This window comes from Bacidia gigantensis, assembly GCF_019456465.1.
Source record: "Bacidia gigantensis strain McMullin 20006 chromosome Unknown contig_134, whole genome shotgun sequence".
Classification (NCBI taxonomy): Eukaryota; Fungi; Ascomycota; class Lecanoromycetes; order Lecanorales; family Ramalinaceae; genus Bacidia; species Bacidia gigantensis.
The window spans coordinates 1,278,144-1,298,039 of record NW_025408593.1 but is presented as its reverse complement, the minus strand read 5'-3'; the positions used below and the strand labels follow the sequence as shown (position 1 = coordinate 1,298,039).

Below are 19,896 nucleotides of genomic sequence, written 5' to 3'. Positions count from 1 at the left end.
AGCCGGCTTGCCAAAAATGGTGGGTCAACAGTTCAAGACTGACTATAAACCACTTTGATATATGCTCGGGCGCTAATTATTTCATGCAGCCACCTGAAGAAGGGCTTAAATCAGATCCTCCTTGCCATCCTTTGGCTGTAGGTCCTGCTCATCCCATGAACACAAAAGCTTGTTAATCTGTTGTGCTAGTGTGCCATACAAGGTGAGATCCAATGTTTGGTCAATATGGGAATGCTGAGAATCGAAACTCTTGTTTCAGACTGCCTGCAGAAGCATTCTTACAAGGAAGACAAGTGCCAGCAACAAATAGACGATCTCTACGCCTGTTGCAACAAATTCTATGAGCGAGAAGGTGACAACGCCAGCACTTCCAGCTGCCCCAAAGCGACTTTGTTGCGCTTGAAGATGAGGCAGAGAGCCCAAGGTACCTAAGCTTTTGTGCCTCGATAGTCTGAGGGATTGATGAGTTCAAAGAAGGGTATCTTGGTCTGAGAGAATGTGGCCACTGAATGTATCAGACCTTCACACCTTGCGGTCTGGTCTGCTATTAGAATGAGTGCCCATATCGTTCTTCGAAAGTCGTGAGCACGCAAAGAGATCCTTATAGGATCTGGACAGACACTGAAATAGAATCCTTAAGATTGCACGTCTATCCCGAGACTCTAATGACTATCGATTGACATTGAGTAGAAAGAATTCTTCAAAGCCTGGCAAAGATTCTATATAGTGACTCCGCTTAAGTCCGGCGCTAGCGCTAGCACGCACTACAACCATCCCGCAAGCATGAATTGGACTACTCAACCCTGCCATCTCTCACCACCATGGCTCCAAAGAAGGGCAAACAGCCTCAAGTTCAAGAGAACGTATCTCTAGGTCCACAGGTCGCTGAAGGTCTGATAAACCCACCCACTCGAACGTGTCTTCGACACCAACGTTCCTAACATGGAAATCTGTAGGCACACTCGTCTTTGGTGTTTGTCGCATTTTCGCTTCGTTCAATGACACCTTCATCCATGTGACTGATATCAGGTAATTATCGCCGTCCCAACCAGCCTCTGTTGAGCGCTAATAAGACTCGTCACAGCGGCCGCGAAGTGAGTGCGGCGACCCTTTCGAGAACTCGGTTCTGACCGAAAGTAGACACTCTCTCGTGTCACTGGGGGGATGAAAGTGAAAGGTGCGTTTTGAAGACGGCAGGGGTGATACCCATAGCCTTCTCTAGCATCTGCTGAATGATCGAAGCCGATCGTGACGAATCCTCCCCATACGCGGCTATGTTGGCAGCACAAGACGCAGCAGCTAGGTGCAAAGAGCTCGGAATCACAGCGTTGCATGTCAGGATCAGGGCGACAGGAGGTTCGTTGAATTCATCTCATTGAAGTCATGGCAATTGACCGCCCGCAGGAAACGGCACGAAGACTCCTGGTCCAGGTGCTCAGTCGGCTTTACGTGCCTTAGCGCGTGCAGGTATGAGGATTGGAAGGATTGAAGATGTGACACCTACTCCGTCAGACTCAACCAGGCGAAAGGGAGGTCGTCGTGGTCGTCGTCTATGATTTGCACTACGGATGGATTTCAACTCGATTTTGCTACCTAGCGCCATCATGAAGACCATACACAAGCCAGAAGTCGCAATCCCGAATCGTCGAATGGACACTTTAGATATGGACAGCTCAAGCGTACGGAGCACTCGGCCAAGTCGAGGCAGGTAGTTTCAAAATAAATGGTCAATCAGGCTGTGAAAGGCGCTCTGAACTCATGCCCAATCAAAAGCTGCTTTTGCTTGTTCATTCAGAATGCTTGCCGATCAGGTCTTTGATCAGTAGTAGCAGATGCATACCCACAGGACGGCTCTGAATTTGCCCTGCCAAGTGCATATGAACGACGCCAAATGAAAGGAAGACCAAAACACAAGGCAAAGACTGTTCAGTATTGAAGAGTGTTCTCGCCATTCTTTAACTTTCCTTCTATGATTACCATGCCGATACCGGTATAAATACTTTAGAAATAGTGTCCTGAGAAGGTCCTTGTGGCTGGTTTATGTGCTGGAAGTGAGTATTTTACGTCGTACCGTACGTACCGTATGTAAACAGTATATGTACCGCCATCTTGCCGCGCTAAATTTCGATCGAAATAAACATCTTTTGCATTGTGCAACCTTTCACATCATCCTTAAGAAACGCGCCATGACACGATGATACCGGTCGGTAAAGAATTATGAGTTGACATGAGGGCTCACGATTGCCAATGCAGCTTCCAACGTGCCTCGGGTCCCCTCACATAATCCAACATGCCTCCCAGACGAATCCAGCAAGAGGAGAGCTGGAATAGCTTGCATCGCTCGGAAGCTTCAGGTGACGTTTCGAACGATGAGTTCGCATATTCAGAGGATGTCAGCATGCCCGATGAAGAAGATAATTCTCCTGGTGCCCAGGATTATACTGCTACTGGACTACCTTCTCCACCTACTGCTGGCGATATTCAACGAGCTCTGCATCCCTTGCAAACAACTGCCGATCGAGTTGGGAAGCAGGTTGAAGAATTCGCTGAGGAGCTCGACCGCCTGAGTTGGGCAAGGAGCGAGAGCAGGAAAGAAAAGGGCTGTCGGCATGTTTTGCCCCAAGTACAAGCCTACCAGAAGATTGCAGGCGACACGGCCAGACAATTGCAGACCCTACACGGCCCATCAAAACGTAGACGTCTTTCATCTCAATCGAAAAGACAATCTCAAATGCGAGATGCTACACCGACTTCGAGACGTCACAATACTCGTACCGAGGCTGCATTAGACCGAAACCTAACCAATGTTGACGACCTAATCAGGTGGGAGCAGGAAGAGCAAACATGGCATCTACTAGGCTCTATCCTCCATGTCCAATACCCTGTCGCAGATTCGGAAGGGGCTGAGCTTGAGGGTCTTGCTCCGCAGAGACCTGTGCACAACGACAATCTCCACCACCTGTCTTCGGAGAAAGAGGTGTGGGGGAACTTTCTCGCTACTGACGATCTAGCTTGGGAGCGCCATACAGTGGTAGCATGGCTCCAAAGGACAGCTGATCACACAAGACCTGATATTGAGCAGTTGGTGCACGAGTTAGAGACAGCTGCAGATAGGGGCTCCGGCATAGTAGCTCACAGTTGGTTGTACACTAGGGAGGCAATAAAAAAGCAGAGGCGTCTGCGCTCCTGGCCGCGGGCTTTCGAGCCCAGCGATCCTGGGCTTACCTCGTTACTCAATGCTTCCAAAACCGAACCACTTGTCACTCAACTAGACCCCGACGCAATAACTCGACAACAGCGGTCGTTGGAAAAGCAAGATCTCGCTTTTGAGAGAGCTATGTGGCTCGCTTGCTGGGAGATGCTCCGTCGAGGTTCCTCATGGCAGACAATCAAGGATTGGTGCAATGATCGAGCGGAGTATTGGAGGTCAGCAGCTATGCATGGTGAATTGAGACTGCACCCTTCGAGTGACGCTGACTGGAGCTCACAACTATTGTGGCGGAAAAGCTGTGCTGTGGCCTCTATGGGCAATAGGATTGATGATTACGAAAAAGCAGTATACGGAGTCTTTGGTGGTTATCTAGCGGGTGTGCAACAAGTCAGTCACAGCTGGGATGACGAGCTCTTTGCCCACTACAATTCTTATCTGGTCAACGCATTCGAGCTGTATACCAAGACAAAGTTTGCAGATAAGATACCTGCGCATCTCAGAGAAAACCAGGGAATCTTTGCTGTATCTCCATTTGCTGGTCAGCGTGCTTTGTCCGGAAACCAGCTCGTGGAGAAGTTGAGGCTCAATGAAGGCACAAAGACCGAAGCGAGAGGGCTTCATAAGATGCTGCAAGGGAGTCTTATCGCAAAGAATTTCAATGAATTTGTCTTCAAGCATGGAGTAAGGCTGTGTCAAGCTGCTAATGCTTCGGGCAAATCAAAGATTCTGGAGCCAATGGCTGACACGCTCATTGATGGTAGCTTCACAGCATGTGTTACAATGCAAGACTATGACATGCTTCGACTTATCACACATATCATCTTGATCTATCAAGAACTTGGATTTGACTTCGGCGAAGGAGATAGACGCTTTGCGACTGAGAGCTTTATCGTAGCTTATGTGGACTATCTGAGCAAGGCTGGCAAACTGCAGCTCCTACCATTGTATGCATCACGCCTATCGCAAGACAGAGCTGTGGTCTGTCTAGGAAGGCAACTTCCTTCAATTCAAGCTGATGAAGATCGCCGTACAATGATGGCTTTGATGAAACAATATAAAATAGACATACCGAGAGTTCTCTATGTCTCAACTACTCTGATGCTTGAGGATGCACCAGATCACCCTGTTGACGAATTCAACACCTTCAAATATCCGGCTCTTGAAATTCTGGAGCCTGCTGGTAATAGCGAGACCCTGCTCCGTGCTATCGCTGGCGGCTTCCTTAGCGATCAAGTCACTGATGATCAAATGGATCTGATCCACGGATTTGAATGGTACATGCTGCTTGAGGGACACTGGCAACGAACTATGGCTATCGGGCTTATGATTTACAAATACTTTCTTCGTGGTAAAAATCTTGCGGCGGCCCGGCAACTGTCGCAGGCAGTACCGTTCTCGCATATCTCTTTGACAAAAAGCGTTGCTATGCTTGGTGAAGTAGTTGACATCTGCCAGAGCCCAATATCTGACGATGAAGAAGATGGTCCTCTTGAATCGAGTAGTGGGGCAGGATCAAGAAAGAAACGAGCTCAACGGAGGGAACCAAGTGAGACCAAGGCTTTGAACAAAAAGGTCGAACGTGAAGTACTTCTAAGAGAGTCCGCTACGTTCAGAGGCATGGAACATCTGTTTGTAGCGTTAAATGCAATGGAACAATGGAGGGCGCATGCGGATCAAGTCGTCCAGACTTCCCAGTAGGTTCCTAAGTTTATAGGAGGTCTCCACAATGCTAATCCGAGTCTTCTTAGTCAAACGACGGGACCAGCGTTGAAGCAACTGATCGGGCCCTTCAAGATCGCCTTCAAGCATGTTGAAGACGCCATGCAGCCATTGCTGAGGGGTTGGTTGCAAGAACCCAAGACTGGTAAGTCAACTGACTTGTTAACAATGATGTGAATGCTGACACCTGTACGTAGAAAAGGAAGCGCAAGAGCTGAAAAACATCCGCCTCGCTTGTCTACCAGAAACGATCTTAGCGTACAACAGCATCCTCAACTTCAGCTCTCATTTTGCTGGTCGCGAGATCTTGAAGACTAGCATGGATTTGGCGGTCTTGGTTGCAGAAGAGAATTCGGATCTGGCAGCATGCTTCAAGGAAACTGGAAGGATGCCTGAGCTAGTTGATTCATTTGCAGTGGTAGCCAAGAGCATGATTGTAGCAGAGTCCAAGAAGCCAGGAGAGAAGCACAGGGATGGGAAAAGTCTAGGACTGTGGTCTGCAAAGGTATCAACAGCGGTGGGATCTTGAGTCACCCTCTGATGGGCTTCGATACAACATCGGCTTCCTATTTCCAAACGAAAGATTGCACGACCCTGAGAGTGAGTGTTAGAGATCGAAGGCTACTTGAGAGATGCTGCATTTGATGACAAGCACACTGTGCGCAGCAAAGTGAAGCAGGGACGTTCACAGGAGGAGAAAGTGCCATCCCCACATGTTGCAAGACCAGCCTTGCTAGAGGGAGATTGGCCGCAAAACACATTGAGCTATATGATCTGGATCACAGAGTCTGATGAGACGTCAATAAAGTTCCCAAGCAAGAACATTTGTCTCACGCACCACGAGAGTTTTCATGAATGGCCCGCGTGTCTTAGAAAATTGGCATCCGCCAAGTTGTATATAGAACGGAGAGGCCTGCCAAGTATGATCCACTTCCAAATGAGTACAGATCTGAGCGAAAAGGGTTTAGTTGTGCTTGTTTTTGCCAGTGAATGTATTCATCTCCATCGATATTCGCCCATAGACCGCCGCATACCGTAGACGTCACCACTTCCGCCCTATAAGATGAAGATCAATATGGCTAGCGACTGCGAGGAAATTAAAAGCTGCTCGGCACGACTTGGCAGCAAGCAGCTGAACCGAGCTGAGCTGAAAACAAGCGTGGCTGCTATCATGCAGACTTTATATAACAAGTGCATGTGCCTCTCGCAACTGAACGACTCCTGACACTGCTCATGTTCTTCCAATCTTGATGCAATCATCCACCACTGACTCTGAGTCGCCACGAGCCTCAAGGCGGATGAAGCGTCCCTAAGGTTCGCGTGTTTAGTCTCCGAGAAGGATGGGAGGCCTTGGGCCTCGTTCTGGGGCAGCTAATTCGCTATCGCGCTCGAAGTCTTGGCAAGAATTTGGGGCTGTGCACTGCGCCAAGGCAAAGCAAAACCTCACGGTCTAAACAAGTAACGCACTCCATATGTCAAACCCTCTGCTAGTTCCCTAGCATTACCGTCGGACTACATTTCGTCGGGCGCCTACTCCTACCCCCCCAATACCGTCGCCACCCATGATGGAGATCCGTTGACTTCTCTCCACTGATGGCATCGCTGAGGCAGTCCACCATAGCTTGTGTGAAGCAACCCCGTCCAACTACCCGTGTTCATCGCCCAGAGGACAGGAGGGGGATCTCTTTGAGAGGCAAACCGGATTGGTTTTGCGGTGTGCAAGTATTCTGTGGCTGAAGTTTTACGTATGTCAACAGGGTACCCATGAGTCGTGGGCTGCTTTCTTTGTCTGCATGCGTAGCAGAATTGGCACTGACCGGAACTTCATTCAGGGCAAGCGACAGCGTGGATAGATTTAGATCCTCACTCGCTCCTTCCCTGCTTCTTTGATCACCTACTCGCAAGACCAACACCGTACATTTGCACGCTGTCAACCAACCTTTACTATCATTAATCGTACATCCTACTCCGTCTATACAGCTAGCCTGTAGTTTTAACCATCCATGCCCAAACGAGGCCGCCGTGTATTGGGCTTTCTGGAGCTAGGTTAGGAAGGATATCATGACTGACGTGGTGGCGGATGGCTCTTCGACAACCGGCGCAACGCACGCTGCTCGCAGGCAACGAGCACCTACTATCACAATCAATACTTCTCCGGTACGGATCTATCCATCCTCTGTTATCAAACTCACGTCGACTTGGTACTGATTCAGTGTTGTATATTCAGGGTGATCAGAATGAAGAGCGAGATGAACCTGCTCCACTTCCAAGCGAATCAAACACACCGACGCTAAAAGCTTCACATTCCTTCGATGCTCACCGCCCCGTCTCTCCACACAATGTATCCTCCCCATCTTCCAAGCGGAGCGACCTGCAGCCTCATCATTTCCTTTCAGTGCCGAGCACACGTTCTCGCGGGAATTCTGTTGATTCAGAAGAAGGTGGTCAATCGGTTGGTGGCGAAACTCTCGACAGCGCTTTTGCCTCCATGGCAGGATCCAGCACGGCACATAGCAATAACGATAATATAATGCAAGATGAAGAGGCGCTAAAGCCTGATCCGCGCAACAAAAGTGATTTTGAAGTGGAAAACAACAAATTCGCTTTCAGCCCTGGTCAGATGAACAAACTGTTGAATCCTAAGAGTCTGGCGGCTTTCCATGCGCTAGGGGGCCTGAAAGGTCTTGAGAAGGGTCTACGTGCCGACCGAAATACGGGGCTGTCATTGGAGGAGAAAGATTTAGATGGTACCATTTCATTCGAGCAGGCGGTGGCCGCTGCCAAAGATCAAGATCCCGAAGATTTTGAACCGGTAGTCGCAAGGCGTACTACTACACTTGCTTCGAAGATATCCGAAGACTCCTTCATAGATCGAAAGCGAATCTTCAAGGATAATCGACTTCCTGAGAAGAAAGCCAAAAGTATATGGCAGCTTGCCTGGATTGCATACAACGACAAAGTCCTAATCTTGTTGAGCGTTGCGGCGGTCATCTCCTTAGCACTCGGTATCTACCAGTCGGTGAACCCTACCGGCAACGAGGCCCGCGTACAATGGGTAGAAGGCGTGGCGATCATGGTGGCCATTGCGATAGTCGTGGTTGTTGGGGCTGCGAATGATTGGCAGAAAGAGCGTCAATTTGTGAAGCTCAACAAGAAAAAGGACGACCGCAACATCAAAGTGGTTCGCTCAGGAAAGTCACGCGAGATTTCGGTACACGATGTACTGGTCGGAGACGTTATACACCTGGAGCCGGGTGATATGATACCCGTCGACGGTATATTTATTTCTGGGCACAACCTCAAGTGTGACGAATCTTCTGCGACTGGTGAGTCGGATTTACTCCGCAAACAAGCAGGAGATGAAGTCTATACCGCGATAGAAGCACATCACAGCGTCTCTAAGATGGATCCTTTCATCATCTCAGGAGCAAAAGTATCAGAGGGTATCGGGACCTTCCTTGTCACTTCTGTCGGAGTCAACTCAAGCTACGGCAAAACTATGATGTCTCTACGGGAGGACTCGCAAACGACCCCTCTCCAGTCTAAGCTCAACGTCCTTGCTGAATACATCGCCAAATTAGGTTTGGCTGCGGGTCTCATTCTTTTTGTAGCCACCTTCATCAAATTCGTGGTTGCTATCACCGGTAAGGATAAGCATCTAAGTCCCGATGCCAAGGGACAGCAGTTCCTCCAGGTCTTCATCGTTGCTGTGACGGTGATCGTCGTAGCTGTTCCAGAAGGCTTACCCCTTGCCGTGACACTAGCACTCGCTTTTGCCACAACACGAATGCTGAAAGATAACAATCTTGTTCGTCTGCTCCAGGCATGCGAGACCATGGGTAACGCAACAACTGTTTGCTCCGACAAAACGGGCACATTGACTCAGAACAGAATGTCCACGGTGGCAGGCATATTGGGCGCAGTCCTGCGTTTTGGCGACAAAAGAACATCAGATACCTCAGCATCGACTTCACCAGATTCTCCTGCGAAAGGAAAGGGATCGCTCCTCGAAATGGGCGGCCAGGATAGGTCAGCCAACGATTTCGTGTCTGCCCTGGCCAACGACGTTAAGCTGACGCTAAGACAATCCATATCCGTTAATTCAACCGCCTTTGAGGGCGAGGATGAGGGAGGACAGACACAATTCATCGGTTCCAAAACCGAAACAGCTTTGCTAAATTTCGCTCGTGACTACCTTGCAATGACTTCTGTGAGCGAGGACAGATCCGAGGCAGATGTGGTTCAGATGATTCCATTCGACTCTGGCAGAAAATGCATGGCCGTAGTCATCCGAATCAATGAAAAATGCTACAGGATGCTCGTTAAAGGCGCCTCGGAAATCTTGCTAGCCCGATGCTCGCGAATGCTTTCAGATCCTACCAGAAACCTTTCAGATGCAAACATTACTCACGACCAGATTCAGGCTCTTGAAGACGTAATTGAACAGTATGCATCCAGATCTCTGCGGACCATTGGTATGGTATACAGAGACTTTGAGCATTGGCCTCCAAAAGGAGTCCCCACTCAGGAGGATGACCCTAAGCTGGCTGTATTTGACAAAGTCTTTAAAGACATGACCTTCCTTGGTGTTGTTGGTATTCAGGATCCACTGCGCGATGGAGCTGCTGATGCTGTTCGTGCATGTCAACATGCCGGTGTTTTTGTTCGAATGGTGACTGGTGACAACCTTCTGACCGCAAAGGCCATTGCTCAGGAGTGTGGAATACATACTCCAGGCGGTTTAGTCATGGAAGGGCCAACCTTCAGGAGGTTTGCTCCCGATCGAAAGCAAATGTACCAGATGGTCCCGAAGCTGCAGGTACTCGCAAGATCGAGCCCCGATGACAAAAAATTGCTTGTGGAGATTCTAAGAGAGATGGGAGAGACCGTAGCTGTTACTGGTGATGGTACGAACGACGCACCAGCCTTGAAAAAGGCGGATGTTGGGTTTTCCATGGGTATCGCAGGGACTGAAGTGGCAAAAGAGGCTTCTGCAATTATCCTTATGGACGACAACTTTGCCTCTATTGTGAAAGCCATCATGTGGGGAAGGGCTGTCAATGACTCAGTCAAGAAATTCCTACAGGTTTGTCCCTCAACTTGGCAGACGATTCAAGCTTACATTTCATAGTTTCAAATTACTGTCAACATCACTGCAGTTCTCCTGACCTTCATATCTGCAGTTGCAAGTGATTCGGAGAGCTCTGTCTTGACTGCTGTTCAGCTTCTATGGGTCAATCTAATCATGGATACCTTCGCAGCACTAGCTCTTGCGACTGACCCTCCCACACCTAGCATCCTTAATAGGCCACCAGAGCCGAAGTCTGCCCCTTTAATTACGCTTAACATGTGGAAGATGATCATAACGCAGTCCATCTTTCAGCTCGTTGTCACATTGATCCTAAATTTTGGGGGCAAGACTATATTCTCTTATCAGACCCAAAGAGAGCAAGCTCAGCTGAAAACCGTCATCTTCAACACCTTCGTCTGGATGCAAATCTTCAACCAATATAACAATAGGCGGCTGGATAACAAGTTGAACATCTTTGAGGGAATTACTCACAACTACTTCTTCATCGGCATACAATTCATCATCGTAGCAGGCCAGATAATGATAGTATTTGTGGGTGGTGCGGCTTTCTCGGTTCACCGACTCAACGGGCCCCAATGGGCTTATTCGGTGATCCTCGGCCTTCTCTCTATTCCTGTGGCTGTCATGGTACGCCTCATACCCGATGAGCTGATACGGAAGTGCATTCCATCTTGGTTCGCCGAGAGGGCAAAACCCAAGTTAATGATCACGGACGAAGAACGGCAATTTGAGTGGAACCCGGGACTAGAAAAGATCAAAGAAGAGTTGACATTTTTGAGAATGCTTCGTGGAGGTCGTCTGACTGTTCTACGTTACAAGCTCTCACACCCTCGCGATTATCTCCTACCATCTTCGCGTACTGGCTCCTCTCACTCACGCTCACGAACAAATTCTTTACCACAAACCCCTTCTGGGGAGTTAGGCGGCAGCGAGACTGCCAGTCAGAAGGCGCCACCAACTCCCGAATCACGACGATCCACAACGACTCGACGTGTAGGACGATCTCGCTCTACCTCCGCTTTCGGCCCTGCCGCGGCTATGGCCGGTGTTGTCGCTGGTAGTATTGCGGGCTGGTCACCAATTGGACGACGAGAAGAGGACAACTCAGCTAGCTTTACCCAAACAGATGGGCGGTCTCAGCTGGAAAATATGGAGGGCGTAGAGGTCCATCCCGGCACGAGTCAACAGGACCCGGTAGTCTTGCAGCACCCGGATCAAGCGAGCGGACCTCCAAGTCAGGTACCGGAAATATCGCCTGCTCCCCCTTCTGGGACTTTCCTAAAGCCACCAAAAAGCGACTGAGGCGTGTAATGGATCCCCTTTTCACTTCTGACTGTCCTGTCTTATCAACTAAATTTGCGGTACAGTAGCGATTCGCTCTGACCTAGATAATCATGTACTAGCATACACGGGCGCATTTGGCGCTGATTTGGCTTAAAAGCAACAGCGCAATCGGATCACGATTCTTATGGGTAGCGGTCGGCGTACTTTCGGCACTTGCATCTCTGCTTGTGATTTCTGGGAAACATCGGATTTGTTTTTGCATGGTTAGCGAAACCACAGAATGTGGGTCGACGGCTCTACTTGAAAGGGACGCAGAGGGAGAATGTATATACTGGAGTGGGCAGAGGGAAAAAAGAGCTTTGTAACATATCTGGTAGCGAGAACATTCCATGAAAGCTTTCTCTCAACACCTTGTTCACATTTGTTTTGTGTTCTGTTGGAAACCTTGGCTGCTATGATGTACTAATAATTTCTTCGAGAATATCTTTACAAACAATCAGATCCTTGATGACTTAAGCAATCATAAGGGCTCAAACCTTTGCAACGCACAAGATAGTGCGCTCTTGAATCCTTGAGTCTGGTTTTTTAAAGCTGTGCACCTCTGGCTCTTTCACCTAGATCTTTGTCTAGATCAGGCTATGAAAATTTGGTGGATTCATCCTCAGGAATAATGAAATATTGATAGAAAAAGGCATGCAGTCAAAAGAGGAAAGAGGGCGAGATTCGGGTAGGCATGATGGAATTACCCAGATCGAGTTTCCTGAGCTCTCCTATGAAATCTTCCACGCTGGATAATCTCCTCTTGACATATGGTACACCGGTCGCTAGGCTTTTCACGTCGCGAGTTTCAAGACCTGATGGACCGCCAAATTGTCCGAAAACTCGATTTGCGATTAAGCCTTCTAGTCTATCGATCAATAATGAGATCTGCCTGTTTTAAATCAAAGCATCGTTTTCGTCACCTTGACTGCTAGTTTCGCTTCCTGACGCAGAGTCTTCGGTTGGTGAAATCCACGGCGCACACAGATTCAGCGATGCAGCATCGGATACAAGATCCAGAATATCCTCGATGATCGAGTAAATTGCTTGGTCGACTTCCCTTGAAGATGGCTCACGAGGCAAGGCCCAAAGACCAGAGCGCAACGAAGGCAGAACACTGCAGACATGCCTCCCAACGTGTTCGTATTTACTCTTTAACATCTGAGCATGGCTTGAGACCTGCTTTCCCGGCATAAGAACTTGACCAGGCATCCAAAGTGCCACTTATCCATTCAGACCTATTCCTTCATCTCTCAATCTTGTTGAACCGAAGCCTTTAATTCAATAACCTGCGTGTACAATTGTAATGGCTTCATGGCAGCCGTGTTAGTCACGTTCCTTAAAAGGGGGTACAAATAGAAAGCTTACCGCGGTGGAAAGACTGCTCAGCAGACGTGGTCCAAATACGAGTTCAATCTCTAGCTCTGACCTCAAGCTGTTTTCAGCGATACAGTCGATATGCTAAACAAGACCCGCGTTTAGCCCATCGCTCGAGCCGAGCAAGCTCCCCGTCCGCGTCATGGAAAGGAGAAAGCTCACGATCTGCCTCAGGGAACCCCCTTGTCGCACGACGCGAAGACGAAGTGCGTCGTCACAATGAGGAGTAGTAAATGAGCAGATCCTGGATTTCAACACAATCGGAAGAGCTTGGATTCGTTCATCAAGAGAAGCCATGATGAGATTGGGGACGAAGGGGCGTCACTGTCGCAGTAATAAGGATAAGAGCCCCTTGAGCCCCTGGAAAGACTGCTGCAAGGCATGGGCCGATGACATATGTCTAACTTTGAACGAGGAATGCCTTGCATCTGTAGGGCAGATAGCGGCTTGGATGATACAGCCGAGTCAACGAGTTCGACCGGTCTATGTATTTGGATAAGCATATGTCATATCTTCATGTGAATCCAATGTGTTCCTGAACCCCATCCTCTCCTGCCTGTCCGCCTATTGAGTGAGACTCGGAGCGATATCCAAACATGGTACGAGGCTGATAAGGCTAGACCCCTGGATATGCGGTGAGCGGCAAATGCCAGCAATAGTGGCAAATTGCGATTGCGATTGATCAATTAATCAAAGTGCGCGACCGGCCATTGGGCTGCATTGGTTTAGAACGCCAGCTGATATTCCAGCTGTCAGAGTGTTCATTGGGAGGAACATCTAACCGCCAAACTTTGCAGATAGATCACCTCCTTGGGCCCAGCTTGATCCGTGAATCCCTGCACATGCGACAAGGTAGACAATTCTGTAAATCGTGTCTTGGCCAATATTGTATGTGTGGGTAGCTCCTTCTACCACAACAAGACAGACGCTACCTAGTATGACGATACTTCGCCACTAGTCATTAGTGAGCAGCCGGATAGCCTATGTGACCCAATCATTCAACAATGCATCAGACGTCAATGGGTCAGATATGCAGATCCTAGTCGCAAGGGCGAGTCTAGAAGACATGGCGAGGGGAGCGAAAGAAGGCTAAATGGCCCGAGACTGGGTGAAATCGAGAGGGCGGTTGCGGTAGGGCGGAGTAGATGACAAGCTGGCAAGGTTGAGCGTGGGGATCGGTGTCTGACAGCTTCTCTCCATTCGGTTGGAGTCGTAGCCACCGAGTGGCAATTGAGACTCAGAGACCAGGGCTTCGAAGGCTAGTTCGACCTTGGGACTAATTCAGTGCGCGCCCCGCGTCTTTTGCCTGAAATTCAATACCGGTAGCCTTCTTTTCTCAGAGATGATGGCGGCAGCCGTACGCCCCGATAGTGAAAGCAGGAACGGAATAGAGTTTCCAGAGACCAACATCCATGTCAGACCATGCCTTAGCCTGCACACCGATCACGAAAGCTAGAAGCCTCCAGTATCAAGATCAACTCTGATCCTGTCAGGCTAGGGAGTAGGGACAGCGGGGAAGTTCGCCACACCCGACTCAGTCACACATGTTTCGCGCGCAGCTGAATCTGAGACTGCCTTGATTGGTTCACAGATGAGGTCAAAACTCCTGCGAGGCCTGTTATCCCTCAAGCGTACGATTAAATGTGTCGCTGGGGATCCGACCGTGGTGCTGAAGGCAATATGCCTCAAAGCAGAGTCCAATGGAAAACATCCTGGGCATTAAATGCTTTCACCAAGAATGCCTCTAACCCACAATCGAACGATGTTGATGGGTTTGCGGGACTACAGGCCCCGCTTGGCTTGTCAATGCTTCGCCACAGATGAAGACGCCGGTCTACTGGCCTTCTGGACGAGCCCACCTCCGCCATCCCCGAATTTTGATCTTTTGCGGTATTTATTGGGTTTCATCATCTAAGCCTCGTCCAGTCGGTACTCAGGCCAGCCTCCCTCCATGCATATCGACGGCCCGTTCCATACGCCATTCCTAGGACTGTGCGCTCATTGCGAGTCCCCCCTGTCTTGCATTGGCCCTGTGCTGCTGGCCCTGTGCTGCTAGCCCTGGATGAACTGCACGAAGGTTGTTTCTGGTGCGGCAACACTCTAGACCATCTACCTCATTGCCCAATCACGGGTGTCAGGTATGAACTTGATACAAAAGAAATCAAATAGGCAGGTAGGTACCTACATACAATGATTCTCGATCATGTGGGATGATCGAAGTTTAGAGATGGCAGGATTAGGCCGATGTTGCTCGAGCAGCTCACCGTACTAGCCCTCAAACTGCAGAGGCTCTTTCATAAATAAAGCTAGGTAGCAATCGTCTTTTTTGAATTTCGGGCTTCCTTGCTCAGCGTCTTGTTCTCTGAGCATACCAAATCCCACAGACCACTGATTTGATAAGCCGCAAGATACGCGATTTGCTTTTCAAAGCCAAGCCTGGGGCGCTCGTCTCTTAGTACACTATGCCGTAAGCATTCCCTGACTTGTGTTCCTGCCAGCGGTACTAGCATCAAATCCCCAGTATTGTCGTTCGTTATAGCCCTTGAATAACAGAACCATGCCCACCACCGCCCTTATCTCACTATGTTGTTGAATCTTCTGATCGCAGTCGCATTTCCGCAAAAGAAGAAGTGTGTGTCTTGTCCACTATGACTCAAAAAACCGATTTGAAGTCGGTAGAGTGCTCATATGATTGATTCAAGAGAGACTTGCAGGTCTGCTGACATACGGTCAGTTCGTCAAACAGGAGCTTTTCCCAAGACCATCATCTAGACAAAGATAGGCAGTCAGTGGAACCACAGCAGTATGCCGACCGCGGACTGATTGATGGTAGCATCGCTTATCACAAGGCGACTAGCGATGTCCACAAAAGCAATCCAAGAGGCTCAACGCCGGTTCCAGATTGGCTTCGTGAATGGGAGGCCAAGTGGGATCGCATCACCGATGAGAACCAATCGCAAAAGAGAGGTCCACATGATAAGATCTTGTTGTACATTCAGAACACTAATACAAAAAAGGAAAGCCAAACCTGTGACTGCGGCAAAGGCTTGCTTATGATGCGAGCCGGAATGACACACAATAGAAGCCTTGAAGGCATCAACTACTTCGGGCGTGGGTGCTGAGGCAGGTGATGTGCACGTAATTCCAAATCAAGAAAGACTTCTCAGAAAGATTGATCGACGAGGTACAACACTGGCTAGGCTCGTTCGAGGCCTGTGTTACAAATCTGAAAGCAGCTTTTTCTGGTTACGATCACTTGGTACACCAATATATGACATTGAATGAACGGCGCGACTCAGCCAACTTACGTATTCCAAATACGAGTCCTGATGCTCTTTGATTGAAAAGCAGTCCTCCTTTTAAACTTTCTGGCTTCTTCTTGCGAGGCTATTGAATCGACGGATTCAGCAACGATTCAGAGCGTTGATTAGTGGTCCTTTGGCTAGCGTTGTCAATTTAGTATTGCCGAGAACGATGCATCACAGAGGATAAGCCCCTAGTCTAGGACCCCAGAATATCCTTGGACATCTTAGACGAGGATACACGAGTCGGCCATCTGTCGATCCTATTTAGCTTGCATGCATCTGAGAACCCAGTTAAGGTCCCAGCGGGCGGGCTTCCCTCAGACCCTTGGAAGCTCTTGTCAGAAGCGAAAGCGCTGCCGAGTACTCGAAGAAGGACGGTAGGACGCCATCTTGGACCCGTGCTCATGTCGGATAAAGTTTGTTCGATTGAAGGATGTTCCCAAGACAGCCTGCTGCAAGGTAACAAGAGGAAGCGCAGGTGAAGTTGATCGGCGATTGGGTCATGGTAAAGAATGATTGCATCAGCTAGGGGGCGAGACTAGAGTAGCGTCCGGGAGATAGCAAACCCAGCAGGCTGGTTCGGTTGCGAGTCGACCGTTTAGCTAGCTGCATGCAAGAGCGGTTTGGAGTTTGATGGGGGTTTGAACGGCTGAAGAAGTTGGGGCCGGGACAATATTTCTTCGTGGCAAGCGTCTTTTGACCGTCGTTTCGAAGCATGCACACTAAGAAGGGTGAAGGAGCTGCACATCTCCAGCTAGGTAGGTGGAAAGCTTTGACTGCCGTGTATGCGTCTGTCGTTCGGATGTGTGGAGGTGGCGCACGTAGTCTTCTCTTGGGGCAGACCAACAGCGGATGAGAAGGTGGGCACTGGTGGGCAAGCCTGGTTTACCATGTTTACCTTGTCAAGCTTGGTTAGTGACTGGCCGGCTAGAGCCGTTGTTACCAGACTGCTGGGTACGGGGCTGGATCTGCCGGTGGATGCGAATCCGAGGGCATGGTAACCTTAGGCTCTCCCGTCGCCCCGGACTGCCCTGTCTGCCCTGTCCGAGTCTCCACTCCCTGTCAAGCTCCCGCCAGATGGATCGCTACCTTAGCCCATCTGGTAGTAATTAGTCATCCGACTCCCCATCTCGTGACATCTACCTATTTATCTATCGTAAAGTTCGACGATGTGAATTGGCGGAGATCTTGCCTCAGTGGTCCCTAGCTCCGCGTTTCGCAGTAAGTTGATCGTGCATCTTGGAAGGGTAGAGCACATCTAGATACCCGGAGCAGACATGCCTTTTTGGATGATCAGGGTCATGCAGTACACGTCGGGGATGTAACGTCCACGGTAAGGCTGCAGCTCATTGTAATCTTGCCCACAAATGGCGCTGGACTGTGCATTATACGTAAAGGGATGTTGGCTATCTCTTGTGGGAATGTTTCCAGTGTTGATCTTGTCCGAGTGAGAGGCGCTTTAGCCGGCGAGGACTGGGCATGATCATTGGTCAATCGACATACCTCCAACAACCCGCTAGAGAGCATTTCAGGGCTTTTAAGCTGGACCAGCGCATGGAGACCCACCCAATGCCGTTTTGTACCATTGGAAGCGTCATGTATATGGAAGGGCCCCGTCGGACGACCTGCAATTTCGATCGTTGGAGAAAGTTCAAAAGCACGCTGCTGAAGACACAAACAAACGACGATATTTGAGACGCTGGTGCTGTCCCGACGACTATGTCGTAAGACTTTGGAAAACCATCCACCAAGATATGCTAATCGTCATGACCAGGAAGGCTAAAGACAAGGAACACCCAACACCGGAGGGTGGCAATAATGCTTCGAAAGAAGTACTCATCACTCTTCGTACGTCCACGAACTGTTGCCGGGAAGCGCCTCCTATCTCGACTGCCTCGACGCTGCAGCAAACAATAAGCCTCGAGGAACCAAGTCTGTAAGAGAATGGCTTGAAGAGTGGGATGAGTCCTGGCGTGAGATGAGCGAAGAGACTCCAGAGGAGAGTAAGCGGAAGTCCTCGACGTGTCCAAAGGATTCGCTAACGTAAGGCAGATACTTCGAAGGATTGAGAGAATTGTGATCAAGCGCTTCAACTTGGCTCTGTTCTTGATAGCCTCACTCTACTAGAGAACCGTTGGACATGCGTGAGCCCGTGAATGCACACTCCAATACTGTCCTGTGCTGCGATCGAAGGGTCGTTGGTCTTCAACAAGTCGAAGTCCCTCAGTCCAGATAGCTCTTAAGCATTACTTTTAGTCACTCAGATAAGCATATCTTGATTGACAAGCCCTACACAGCTTTAAATGCGTGTAATCGATTGACTGTTTGGCTTCTGCAGGAACGGCCACGTCACAGCCACGATAACAGATTTTGGATTTACGTAAAAGCAGAGCCCGTGCGTAATGGAAAGATGAAGCAAGTTTGACATTAGTAGATTGTGTCCTTCAGAACAAGATCGCTTCATACGCCTGCTGAGCTCTCGATGCAGCTCATCACCAGAGTCAATCGTCGCCGACAGACGGGAGAGGTAGGCTTCGGCTACTTGCGGGTTGCTTTCGTCCGATGTGGAAGATGGGCAACAAACTGGACTAGAATTGTATCTATGAAGGACTAGTTGGCTTGCCCGTCAAGATCTCCTCAGTTGTCGCAGCCCACACGTGTTGAGTCCTTTGGAAGGCAGCAAGATCGAACACTCGACTGGTGACTAGAGGTTACCGAGCCTTGAGTATAATCACCAATCGGGTTCGTATCAATACGGTGTAGTTTCGTAATGGTTATCGTAATCGCGAAAACCCGGGAAGAATCCCATGGGTACGAGGACGGTGTTTGTCGACCAATAATGTAGACTCCTCTCTTCGAGTCCGGTGGTGTCTGCCGAATCTGAAGTCGAATGCTGGTCTTTGATATATTTTTACCTTCTTGCCCATAGGTCGGGAGAGCGTTTGAGTAAGGTGTAGAGGTATTTCGCTCGTTTGTATGATGAATTTGCTTCTTCATGCGTGCCTATCTTGCAGCCAGGTTGATCTCCGAGGCGGTCACAGCAGTCCCAGGCGAAACCCTCTGGAAATTCATCTCCGAGATCTTCGATACGACCGTGGCAATCCTCGTCGTGATCTGCCCAGAAGTCTCCGTCCCAATCAACTTCTTTTTCACCTACGAGAACGTCAGATCGAATACTCAACTTTCCCACTTTAGAGACGGTTGACCTGGATGCCATCGACAATCATATTTTCCATTCGCCGTCACATCGAACTCTTCGTCACAGTTGTCACAGGTAACATATCTAGGGCGAGGCCTCTTCATTGAGCTAACGTCCTGAAGCAACCGTGGCAGATGAGGCTGGCTCTCAAGGTCTTGTCTCCCCTCGCTTTCCTCTTCATCGTCACTACCGGTGAGGAACCCATCGCTGTTACAATTCCTCTCTATCTGGACGTGTCTTGCGTCTGCGTCGTCTGCCAGTAATAGACTTTGGGCTAAGGCTTGAGTCTGCTTTGATGCACGACAAACAGCTCGAAGTGTCGCACGAAGGCGATCTGAGTTGGCATCTGCAATTGCAACTTCCAAGGTCTTCGCTATGGTGGAAGTTGGAAGGTCAATGAAGGGCTGCCTCACCTCGGGAGCTATGTCCGGTGGGTCGGAAGCTGTCAAATCTATTACGTTCCTGACCATTGTTATGCCAGTAGTAGATTCTGTAAACTATCCAAAGACGTTGGAACCATATTGAGCCGTCGGACAAGCCCCTGAAGGCCCAGGCCTAAGGTACCTTAGCGGTCAGCCACAGTGCGGGCGGGAAGGTAGGGTTGAGCCTTACACTAGGATACCTTATACCCGCACCCAAGAGTGATTCTTCCTTGCTCATCCATTCCGCG

General features: G+C 49.4%; 3 protein-coding genes across 3 annotated transcripts; 2 read left to right on the top strand and 1 right to left on the bottom strand.

Annotated features, from left to right (window-relative positions):
* Positions 1–821: 821 nt before the first annotated feature.
* On the top strand, positions 822–1,130 carry KY384_002164 (uncharacterized protein; the record flags this gene model as incomplete). Its single annotated transcript, XM_044810690.1, has 2 exons — positions 822–891; positions 1,030–1,130. The coding sequence occupies 2 exons, from the start codon at positions 822–824 to the stop codon at positions 1,128–1,130; spliced, it is 171 nt and encodes a 56-aa protein (XP_044672664.1).
* A 1,160-nt stretch (positions 1,131–2,290) lies between these two features.
* Positions 2,291–11,324, top strand: KY384_002163 (uncharacterized protein; the record flags this gene model as incomplete). The annotated part of the gene is made up of 6 exons (XM_044810689.1): positions 2,291–4,905; positions 4,960–5,075; positions 5,128–5,435; positions 6,977–7,087; positions 7,158–10,016; positions 10,062–11,324. 6 exons carry the CDS (start codon positions 2,291–2,293, stop codon positions 11,322–11,324), a joined length of 7,272 nt encoding a protein of 2,423 aa, XP_044672663.1.
* Positions 11,325–19,030: 7,706 nt separating this feature from the next.
* KY384_002162 (uncharacterized protein) lies at positions 19,031–19,696 on the bottom strand (the record flags this gene model as incomplete). The annotated part of the gene is made up of 2 exons (XM_044810688.1): positions 19,031–19,180; positions 19,274–19,696. The coding sequence occupies 2 exons, from the start codon at positions 19,694–19,696 to the stop codon at positions 19,031–19,033; spliced, it is 573 nt and encodes a 190-aa protein (XP_044672662.1).
* Between the last annotated feature and the right edge of the window lie 200 nt (positions 19,697–19,896).